This window comes from Pelobates fuscus, chromosome 6 (genome assembly GCF_036172605.1).
Source record: "Pelobates fuscus isolate aPelFus1 chromosome 6, aPelFus1.pri, whole genome shotgun sequence".
Taxonomy (NCBI): Eukaryota; Metazoa; Chordata; class Amphibia; order Anura; family Pelobatidae; genus Pelobates; species Pelobates fuscus.
In genome coordinates, this window is record NC_086322.1 from 161572036 (window position 1) to 161584421 (window position 12386).

The 12386-nt window shown below is 39.4% G+C and overlaps 1 protein-coding gene across 1 annotated transcript in view; it reads right to left on the reverse strand.

Annotated features, from left to right (window-relative positions):
• SLC7A11 (solute carrier family 7 member 11) overlaps positions 1-12386 on the reverse strand; it is a 254563-nt gene that overhangs the window by 206322 nt on the left and 35855 nt on the right. The window contains exon 2 of the mRNA XM_063458437.1: positions 1754-1880. Coding sequence (XP_063314507.1) covers positions 1754-1880 — 127 coding nt within the window. The remainder of the gene's footprint in view (positions 1-1753; positions 1881-12386) is intronic.

The window sequence follows — 12386 nt, forward strand, 5'->3', positions numbered from 1 at the left end:
ATACAAGTAGCACACATAGTGTGCTTGTCCATTTCCAGGCCAGGTCCAAATAATAAGAGTTTTCTAAAGTTGACATTTCTAATTTGCATTGATTTAGATCCTGCGCAGAAAGGCCACAGTGTTCACTAATATAGATTGTTCTGATCCATTGATATATTTTTGATATTTTAATATTTTGAAAGAAATAATTGAAAAAGTTTATAAAAAAATATATAAATCATTTAAAAAGCATATGCAAAAATATTAAATCATGGCCAAACTAGTGAACTTCTCATAATTGATCTGTGTTTATGTGTATGAATGTGATTGTAGTTTAGGGATAAATGTAATAGTTATTTATCACTTTATATTGATTTTCTACAATTCAGATTTTACTTCTAATGTGAGAGTAAGGCTAAAAATAAAGAGCCACGGAATAGTAGGCACTAGTATTTCTCAAATGTTTCCCGTTTTGTTAAAGGAAGTGGATGTTGTCCATGATGTGGAAGGCAAATGCAGGTTTGCATCAAGATTAATGATTCTAATGAATCTTTGAGAAAATGTATTTTAAAATAAAATAGTTTAATTTTTACTAATGAGAAAAAAAACATGCTAAAATAAGATTATTTTTCTCTATTTTCACCTATTTTATATATGGAAGGAAAAGTCATACAAAGATCACTGAAGATGCTTTAAGACTAGAAATTACTTTGCCTTGCAATATGATGGAATATGTAAAACCTGTGTTAAAACAGCTGCTGGTACTTCAATATAATACTGGCAAATAGAGAAAGATTATGATGTAGTTCTTTGAATAGTAAAAGAAAGCAATTAGGACCTTTACAGTTTGTGTAATGGAAGATAAAATAGAATAAATTATCGGAAATTTTAAAGAACTTCTAAGAGTAATTTTAGTGTGTAATCTTACATCTCCGATGGAAGTTTTTCTATAATTTCCCTATATTGTTCTGAATGCAACAGTTTTTACTATTTGATTGTATGGGAATCTGGTAAAAGGAAGCAGTCTGTTTGCTCTTCTGCACTATAATCTTTGTGAGTACATTTACTTTAACATTGTGTTTCAGTGTGAAAAGCAACAATTCTCACTAAGTGTTCTTCCCTAAAGTGCAATAATATTAAATATATTGGTGGCATTCTATGGAAAAAACATATAAAAGAAAGACATACATAAAGATGGAAAGGCAGGTAGACAAAGTGCCAGTATCACAGAGACTATGATAACATTATAAAAATGTACAGAGGGACAGTACAAATAGCTTTCTGGCAACATGTTTATCAACAGGACTGTACAAATGACGAGAGGTCATCCCCCGAGACTTGAAGAAAGGACATTTTGTCTCAGGGAGAGGGAATGTTTCTTTACAGTAAGATTAACAGAGGCAGAGAGTTAGGGAAAAAGACAAAAGACCATGGTTTAATTCATTTTGTGTGCCTAGCACATTGTCTTTCAAAGGTGAGATGGTGTCATTTCTCCTTTCCTGTTCTCCCCCCCTCCCACCCCACCCCATTGCTCAAAACCTGTATGTGTTTTAACAGTGCATTAATAAAAGTATGATATTTATTTATGTTTATTTTTTTTCAGTATAGATGGAAATTGATTTATGGCATCTCTGCTGAGACGTCTAACTGTTTAGTTACAGATTTGTAGCAGTCACAGTAAACTAGTTAACTGTTATCTTTTGTAATATATCCCCCCTATATGATCATTTAAACATCCCAAAAACATTTGAATTAGTCAAAGAACATGACTTACCGTATGACCAGCAATTCTACCCATACTCTAACAAATGCAGGTAATGGGCCAAAGGCTTCCAATATATATGTATAGTGCCCGCCAGACTTTTTAATACATGTTCCAAGTTCAGCATAACACAGAGCACCTGTTAAAAATCAAAACACAAATGAGTGAGACATTATATGCATTATATTATGTGTGAGAATTGTTGGACTTCTACATTAAGTTTGTAGAATAAAACAAAAGATTTTATTTGTGGAGTAACCTATATAAAAAGGTTACACAATTACTGAACATACTGGATCTTAATAATGTAAATACATCTCAACTTTTTTTTTTTTTTGTCAATCTTTCTTTTATTGAGGTATGTGATTATGGTGGTACAGAATAAAGAGAGGGAGACTTGCAGGGGATATACAGGTTAAGGACATCATAACGAATTGCAATATCTCCTAGGTTTAACATCCTCATTTTAAATTATATAAACAAGCTTATCTCAGAAGGAACAGAATAAAGTAAAGAAATCAAAGTGATGGACATTATAGGTGCTATACATGGCTTAACAGCGCAGAATCTTATCAGTAACAGGCAAGTAGTTATTATAGTAAAGCATGAGGAAATATACGCTGGGAATCTGTGCCAGGCTCAATAGCAGGAATAACTTGAGGGTCAACATGAGGATAACCGTCCGAGCCTAAGAGTGTTACAGATTAAGAGACAGCAGAGTGGTTTGCATTATGGTAGCGGTAATGGTAGCACAGCAAGCACTTATTATATAGTAGCTAACTCAGTGAGTCTGGTGTGTATAACATGAGGAGCGGGTAAAACATCATACTGCGTGAGTTCCTTGCAGACTATGGTTAAGGAAAATGCCAATAGGCCATATTAGCTTGTCTACAGCAGTTGCATCTGGGCAGAGACATGACAATACGTGATTAGCTGACAATATGCTTTCCTAGCTGCCACTAAGTAGGAGCTATGTCTGCTAAGTAGCGGGGGACAGGGCAAAATTAAGACGATAAGGCTACATTCGATGTAGAGACATGCCAGTGTGTATATAATAGCTGTGGTAGAACCTTACTATTGTGTATTTGGACTGATTAATCTGTTGGTGCGTCATTAAAGATACATATCGAAAACAGTAGTGGAAAAAAGGAATTAGTAACATCAGTGAGTAGTTAAGTTAATGTGAGACATTACTGAGCAGCCTTTGAGTGCGTTCCCTTGGAAGGGATATGGTATGTGTCTCTTACAGCCGGGTCAGTGTACCATGGTGAGTGTCTCGCTTTAAAGTCCATAGTTCGGTAGGTCCAACTGTGTTTGCTGTGTCGCTTGCTGTGTCGCGGGCTGGATTGTTGGCTGTGGGCCGCAGTCTGCTGGAGTCTGGATCACCTCACCCGATGCCCGTTCTGGCAGCTCTGCATGCGTGACCGAGTAGGCGTGAGTCGCACCGGTTCCCTCCGGGAAGAGTTGCCGGCAGCGTCTGCAGGTGGGTCAGCGGGGAGTGGAGGTGGTTGATGCAGGGGGCTTCACCCTTCTTCCGGGCATAGTGTGGGGTTGGCACCTTGTAACCACAGACACGGTTGCCTCTCGGGGCCGGGTCTTTCCCATGGTGGGCGCTGTGGAGGGTCCTGGTGGTCATCCGCCGCCTGCGGCGGGCGGCTCTCCGGCGGTGTGGTCGGTGTATGGGAGGGAGTCTCCCGACGTTCCCCTGCCCGGACGGGTGTACCGCCCGTCGGTGCGTGGCGGTTGTTCCTGGGGTCTGCCCTCTCTGCCTCGCAGTTTGGGGCTGCCTCACCCCTTCCATGCGTTTAGAATTGTGGTGTGCCTTCCGCTCATCTAACATCTTCCAGAACCGGTTGAGCAGTGTGTCTAGCCGCTCGTGTAGAGGCTGGGTGGAGGCTTGCTCCTTGGTTGGGCCTGATGTTGCCATTTTAGGTGCAGTCATTTGGTTTCTCGTTTCGCATTCTCTGCTGTTCTCACTCCTTACATTTAATTCAGGCTTTGGGTACATGCTTGTGTGGACCAGGATAACCCCCTCTGGTCCTGGGGGGGGGAGTTGAGAGGCCCGATGCTGCGGGTGCCGCTGATTTTGGCGGGTCGGGAGAGCGGCCGTCTCTCCCATCCACCATGCGTTGTAGGCCCCAGGATCCCGGCCCGGATTATCAGCGTGTTCTCCGGCTTGAAAAGTGTCAATCTGTGCCCCAGCTTGCATAATGCCGGTTGCCGTATTGGAGGGACCGATTCGGGTAAAGTATCCTCAGTTTTTCGCCGAAAATCGGGCCCAGGCTCGGGAGCTCGCTGAAAGCGTGTCTGCTCAGCTCCCCGGTCAGGCCCCGCCCCCTACATCTCAACTTTTTTACATTAATTGAACGATTTTTTGAATAGTCTACAGATACGGATAATTGTAGTTCGTAAGACATAGAAACAATACGTATTCGTACTTTTCTGATTACATATTATTTTTTACATTAAATACAGGGTATCTGATCTTCAATAAAACATATACAAACTAGAATGATGCTTGCTACAGTGTTACATCATTCAGGCTCTTATAATAATAGTATAAACTTTGTTCATGAAAGTAACAATCATACCATCTTGATAGGATTACTTTTGAAGCTCTCATAATTTGGGCATGGGTTAATTCTAGCAATCATTGCGATTTACAGTCTAATTCTAGATATATGCATTGATTGCATTTATTATAGAATGGTTTGCAAGCTTTGGAATACATACGTCTCAATCATCCCTATTTGACTCATTAAATAGTACATATGAGACAAATATTGCAATGATTGCAACATATGTACAAAGGAAACCTGAATTACATGCTAAAAATCAGGTTGCTTGCTATTAGTCACTGTTAAGGCAAAAAAGCAAGAATCTCCTGGTGGAGATCAATTATTACAATAAATAAAAATACAATACATATTATAGAATAGTCCCAAATATATTAATCTTGCAGTGTGGGAGGATGGTCTAGCTTTAGCTTTAGTGCTTGAAGTACATCCAGGGGTGCATGTGAAGAAAAACAAAAGAGAAAAAACTCCAATAGTGTGGTATGCTTTCATAGGTGAAATCCCCACAACATACAATTGTGTGATTTCCAATTCACATGTAATGGAGCTTAAGACCAGCTCCAGAATATGCAGCATGTAGTAGTATACATCCCCACTGATGGATACAACAGCACCTGGACGTAGTTTGTAACTGTGGGGTAAGACCATAGATGACAAGAGAAAACAATACAGTGTTAACTGTTTGGTTAAAACAACAAATACACTTTGAAGCCTTACTTACATTGATTAGAGCAGACAAACCACTGATTTCACAGACCAGATTGTCTGCTATATTCAGTGTAAGTAAAGCTCCAAATTGTATTTATTGTTTTAAACAGGCACAGCCTTTTTTTTTTTTTTTTCTGTTCTATATCTCTATCCGGAGCTTTTTAGGGAGTTCCATTTTCAGGGATAACTGCCACATTACTTTTGCTCAGTTACCTAGCGCTTGCCCATTACTTTATTTTTAACTATAAGTCACTGTTATGGTTGGACCAAAAATTAAAAGATTGGACTTATTCAGCATCAAATGCTAATTAATAATGCATCCAAAACGACATTTGAAATGCTTATATAGGTATATTTTGGAGGTTTTGGTACCTATGTTTTTTATATCACATGTAATTTCCTGGTTATTTTACAGTGGAGCATCTGTATAAACAGTCAATGAGGAGTTTACTAATGCAAAAATAAAGTCTAATGCCTAAAGTCCACAAACTATATCATGCAATACTATATTTGGTTAAAACAATAAATAAAATGTATTGCAACTCTTAGCATCAGTTTGGTTAGCAAACTATTCGGGTAAAATTGTATTCATTATACGGTGGCAGCATGCCATATTTGGCATGAATTGTACACTTTAAAATGCATCCACTTGCAAGCCTTTAGATTAATAAGACAGCAACGTGACTATAATAGTCATGCATATAAAAGTATTAATTTATTAATTAATTAATCGAATCACATTCATTGTTCTAAATCAACAGAAATATTATGTTATGTTAGTTAAGCAAGTAAAAAAATATTAACAGAATAATTTTCAGGCTTTGCGGTTTGCCTGATATCTAGTTCTAGAATGTCAAGCATATTTTCATTAAAAAATCATTCACAGCTAGTGTACCATTTGAAGAATTAAGTAGACTATAATTTAATTCATACTTTATGTATGAGTTTATGTCTGATTAACACTTAAACTCATGAATACAATGGTCATTAGTATATAGTTTAACAAGTCACAACTGTGCAAAATACTTTATGTTCAAGAATCATGACGCTACAAACAAGTCATTATGTCAGGTTGCACAATTATACAATGTTGAGATTAAATGTATTCCAACCTCATTGGTAATTTCCATAACTACTATGTTAGTAAATGTGTTCAGCTAGTAAGTGCAATGAAACACCTTAAGTGTTGCAAAGATTAAAGCTGTAATTAAGACTAATATGTGTTATATGTAGTACAGGTAATGCATTCAAACTATGTCCTTCATGCATCAAATATGAGTACATAGGACATTGGATACAGAATATATCTGCATATGTTTTTCAAGATGCATTTTTTGGACGTCCTGATAGAGGTGAGTGAAGGGCACTTATCGTTTGACCTATACCAAAAAACAACTGGTCGTACATCATATTTGCATGCCAGCTCTTTCCACCCATCACACTTTATCAGACATTTATCTTATGGGCAGTTTGTCAGGACACGATGGATAGTATAGGATGAGGCTGGATTTGACAAGCGGGCTGATGAGTTGATACAAGCCTTTTCCTCTAGGGGATACAGGACTGAAACATTAGTTGAATGTAAGAACAAGGCAAAGTTGCTATCCAGAGAACAATTGTTGCAAAAGAGATTAAAGGATAAGAATACCAATACCCCATATGTAACCACCTACTGGACACATTTGCAGGAAATCATACACATTGTAAATAGACTTTGGAAGGTTTTACAGTCTGACCCAAGGTTAAGATCATGTTTTAATGAAAAACCTGTATTTTTGTTTAACCCCTTAAGGACACATGACATGTGTGACATGTCATGATTCCCTTTTATTCCAGAAGTTTGGTCCTTAAGGGGTTAAAAGGCACAAGAATTTTCTGAATCAAATAATGCGGAATGTGGATCTGGAGGATTAAACTGTTGGGAAAGAGACACGGCTTAAAGCGCCAGCGGGTATGTATCAGTGTGGACACGGCATTAATTGCAATGGGATGATTACAGGGGACTTTTTTGTACACCCGTGGACTGGTAAGAAATATTCGATTGTGGAATTCTACAACTGTCAAACAGAATTTGTGGTGTATATGCTCAAGTGCCCTTGTGGCCTAGCCTATGTGGGTGAAACCACAAGAAAATTTACAACCAGGATTCGGGAGCATAAGAGCAGTATTAAAACTAATAAAGTCCAATACCCAGTGGGCTGACATTTTTCAGAGAAGAAACATACGGTTTCTCAACTAAGATATGGCTTTACAATCTGTCAAACAACCGGTGAGGGATGGATCAAGGGAGATTATGTTGAAGCGACGTGAGTTGCATTGGATATATAAATTGCAGACGGTATAACCAAAAGGCCTCAATGAAGAGCGAGATCTCTCTCCATTTCTGTGATTAGTTTTACTCATTTCCGAATTGTTTGACAGACTCCAGGGTGCTAAAATCTTTACTAAACTTGACCTCAGGAGTGCATACAATTTGGTAAGGATTAAAGAAAATCACGAGTGGAAAACGTCATTTAACACTAGAAGTGGGCACTATGAATACCTTGTTATGCCCTTCAGGTTATGCAATGCTCCAGCTGTGTTCCAGGACTCTATTAATGATGTACTAAGGGACTATATTTATTAATTTGTCCTGGTATACCTGGATGACATCCTTATTTATTCTCATGACCTTCAGACTCACCACAAACAGGTCAGACAAATATTGCAAACCTTACTGAAAAATCTACTTTATTGTAAACTGGAAAAATTTATCTTTGATCAACCAGAAGTACAGTATTTAGGGTATAACATTTCTGCCTCTGGATTTCAGATGGACCCTCAGAAACTTGAAGCAGTCCTACATTGGCCACTACCCAATGGACTAAGAGCCATTCAAAGATTCATTGGGTTTGCAAATTATTATAGGATATTTATTAAAGGGTTTTCTTCTGTGTTAGCCCCCATCACCAATATGACACACAAGTAGGCTAGCAGTATGATATGGTCTAAAGAAGCTAGAGAGGCTTTTGATCTCCTCAAGCAAAGGTTTGCCTTGGCTGACATATTGAGACACCCCAACACAAGCAAACCCTTCATATTGGAGGTTGATGCATCCAAAACGGGGGTAGGTGGTGTTCTGTCCAGGAGGGAGAGTCAGGATACCCCTTTACATCCATGTGGTTACTTCTCTAGAAAATTGTCTCCTGCAGAACGCAATTATGACATTGGCAATAGAGAATTGTTGGCCAAGGATCCCCTTTTGATCATTACTGACCATAAGAATTTGGCCTATATAGGGGATGCTAAACGACTATATTCTAGACTAGCTAGATGGTCTCTGTTCCTTTCTTGCTTTAACTTTCTAATTACTTACAGACCTGGTCCTAAGAATGTAAAGGCGGATGCGTTATCCAGACAGATTGATACTGAATCGGTACAGGGACAAGAGACAACCCCGATTATTCCACCTGAGTGTATCATCGCTTCCACTGCCCTTTCCTTAGTTTCCACTCTGCTCTGCACCATCATGGATGCTCAGTCTCAGGCGTCTTGCAATAAACTGTTGGATAAATAATTTGTTCCATTGGGGGAAAGGGAAAATGCCATGAAGGTGTTCCACAACTACGTGACTGCTGGACACCCAGGCATTAATAAATCCATATCCGCAATCATGAGATCTTTTTGGTGGCCTTCACAGCTGAGATGGCTAACCAGTCTCTGGAATTATACTTGAGTTGTTAATAGCTCTGACATGACAATACCTGCTTTGGATGATCGCCTTGCTACTATCCGTGATACGTGGACCAAGGTTCACTCCATTCTGGAAACTGTGGCTGATCGTTTCAAGTATTACGCTGATAAACAGCAGGGTGACAACCCTTTTTACCAAGTGGGTGAGAGGGTGTGGTTATCATCACGCAACGTTAAGCTGAAAGTTCCTAGTATGAAGTTTGCCCCAAGATTCCTTGGCCCATTCTGTATCATTAGGAAAATGAATCCTGTTTCTTATTCTCTGGCACTTCCTGCCTCTTTGCTTATTCCCAACATCTTTCATGTCTCTTTGCTCAAACCTCTTGTTTGCAATAGATATACTGTTCCAAGTGTTCCCCCTCCTCCATTGGTTGTTTCTAGACAGGAGGAGTATGAGGTCTCCTCCATAATTGATCTCAGGTTTTCTTGTGGCACCTTACGGTATTTGGTTAATTGAAGGTGTGGTATGGGCCTGCTGACCGTTCTTGGGTTCTGGCCTCTGACATCCATGCTGGCCGCAAAATTTGTTCTTTTCATGCCAAATTTACTCTCAAGCCTAGCCCTGCCTGCCCGGTGGCGGGTCGTCAGGTGGGGGGTAATGTAACATATTCCTCCTCACCTTACGGTATTTGCGCCCAGTGGCCGTGCGTCTGTACTAATGACTCTTGCAACATGTTAATGGATGCCGGCCGCTGTGGATCCATGCCAAATTATACCCCACGTCCGCCAACAATAATGACGATGTCAGTGTGTGTGTGATGTCATGCGGGAGACGTGCACGGGGTCAAAGGCAGTTCTCGGCCAATCAGAAATGTAAAGCACTTATCTAAGCTCAAAATTACTTTTTCACATTGCCCTGTCGTGATTTCCCTAGTGGTTGTCCGCGAGTGTTTTCCAGAGTATTGATTTTCTGATTTTTAACTTTGGCTTTGTTTGACTTCCCTGTATTCTGGTATCCCTGACTTCTGGCTTCCCCTTATCGTTGTGTCTCGCTCTGTGTCCCCTGACCTCTTTGGTGCATTATATGATCCTGACTATTCTTTGGTGCATTATGTTCGGCCATTCTAAGGCTCGGTAATACGTTACCTATTAGTCCTCTGTGTGACACAATCCTACGTGCTGGATCAACTAGTAATCCTGACAAGACCTACGTCTATCCTCTTTCCGTACTCCCACATCTGATGCTCGCCTCCAAAACTTCTCCAGGGCTGCACCTTTTCTGTGGAACTCCCTTTCCTTTTCAGTTATACATTCACCCAGTCTCCACTCCTTCAAAAAATCTTTAAAAGCACTCTTCTTCAGGAAAGCGTATCATTTAAACTTTTAGTGGATTTTGATCCCCCCCATGACTCCTCTCCTGCAACTGTCAGAAATAACCTACTAAGTTCTCATTGATTACTTTTCTAGCAACCTGGTTCCTTACCCCTACTTATACCCTTTGTGTCACTATATCCACTCCCTCTAGCATGTAAGCTCATTGAGCAGGGACCTCAACCCCTCTGTTCTTGTGCATCCATTTGTCTGGTTACAGTTACATGTCTGTTAGTCCACCCATTGTACAGCACTACGGAATTCGCTGGCACTATATAAATAATAAAATAATAAAAATAATAATAATAATATAATAGTAGTTGTTAGTGGAACAGGTATAAATAACTTGTGTAAATAATTAGCCTGAGAAAATATAATCACAAACCTTGTATTTAGGGGGGATATTGTTACAAAGGCATACTACTTACTTGAACAACTATAAGTAAAGTCGAATTACCTATAAGATGGTTCAGGCGGCTGTCTAGGACCTGGGTTCCGACAGATGCCCAATGTTTCAGACTGGAGCCTCTGCCAGAAGGGAGATCTTGCAACCCAGAAGGGAGATCTTGCAACCCTTGAGAGAGTGTTGCGGTCTAAATCAATATTGAGAAAGCCATGTTGAGAAAGCACCAAGGGGGTGCAAAATGCATCCAGGGTTTTATTACTCTACCTTTTAACTCGGGTAGCTGTGTGGGTCATCTCTCCCCTGTCTGGCAGCTACAGGCAGTACAGTTTTTCACTACATTTTTTTTCTAATTGTCTGCCTAAGTTTGCTGCTTATACTTGAAAACCTAAGCCACTTCAACACACCATGTAGTTTGTATGATATGTCATGCCATGACAGTTTGATGCCATGTACTTATAGTTTACATATATTTATTTCTTAATAAAAGTGCACTTTTTTCATATTTCCATTTTTCTCTGGGACTTTTTTAAGGATTACCCATGTTTGTGTGGACTATTGCTTATCTTTTTGGACTTATTGTTTAACATTGGAAAAAGTCCAGCATCAAGATTATATCTCATTGCATGATTTTTAAAAATCTGATGCATGCCCAGAACATTCCCCTTTTTTTGTGCATTTTTTTTATTTCACTGAACAAAATTACAAAATAAAAAAGACAGAAAAATCGAAGCTTAGGGAATACACTCTGACTGGGGATAACCCAGATGGCTAGGGAAGTAGCAATGAAAAAAGAAAAATAAATGAGTGCCCTAATGAAATTTAAAATGTAACCTTTAACCCCTTAACGCCGATACAGCGTTCTATGCCGTCCCGGCTTTAAAGGGCTTTAAAGCCGTTGTGGCGGCATAGAACGCCTTAACGGCTTAAGCCCCCAGGAGGTGAGATTTACTTACCTCCGCTGCGATCCTCTTCTGGAGGGCTTCCTGACAGCCCAGGCAGCCCTCCCCCGGCAAATGTGGCCCCCTATAGCGGCTGTGGATCTGCCAGCAGGGGGACTGTCTAAAATATCAGATAGTCCCCCTGCTGTTAGGTAGTGTAAAAAAAATGGTTAAAATTAAATTAAAAGTATTTTTATATATGTAACGTCATACAAAGTGTATTTCAATAGCTTTTTGCATTTTTTACAAATGAACTGCACTTTTATGGACTATATTATTGTTGTAATATGTTTTACTGTTTTAAAACACTAATATTTGTGTTCAGTGAAGTCTCCCCAGAATAACAGTACCCCCCATGTACAGGTTTTATGGTGTATTGGAAAGTTAGAGAGTCACATATAAGGCCTGCATTTCATTTTTTTTTACATTGAAATTTGCCAGATTGTTTATGTTGCCTTTGAGAGCGTATGGTAGCCCAGGAATGAGAATTACCCCCATGATGGCATACCATTTGCAAAAGTAGACAACACGAGGTATTGCAAGTGCGGTATGTCCAGTCTTTCTTAGCAGCCACTTAGTCACAAACACTGACCAAATATTAGTTTTTTGCTTTTTTCACACAAAAACAAATATGAACGCTAAATTTGGCCAGTGTTTGTGACTAAGTGGCTACTAAAAAAGACTAAACATACCCCACTTTCAATACCTTGGCTTGTCTACTTTTTCAAATGATATGCCATTATGGGGGTAATTCTCATTCCTGGGCTACCACACCATCTCAAAGGTAACGTTACTAATCTGGCAAATTTCAATTTGAAAATGGAACGTTCTATATTTGACCCTGTAACTTTCCAAAACAACATAAAACCTGTTAATGGGGGGTACTGTTGTACTCGTGAGACATCGCTGATTACAAATATGTGCATTTGTTTTGCAGTAAAAGCTAACAGTATTATGACATTTACAGCTAAAAT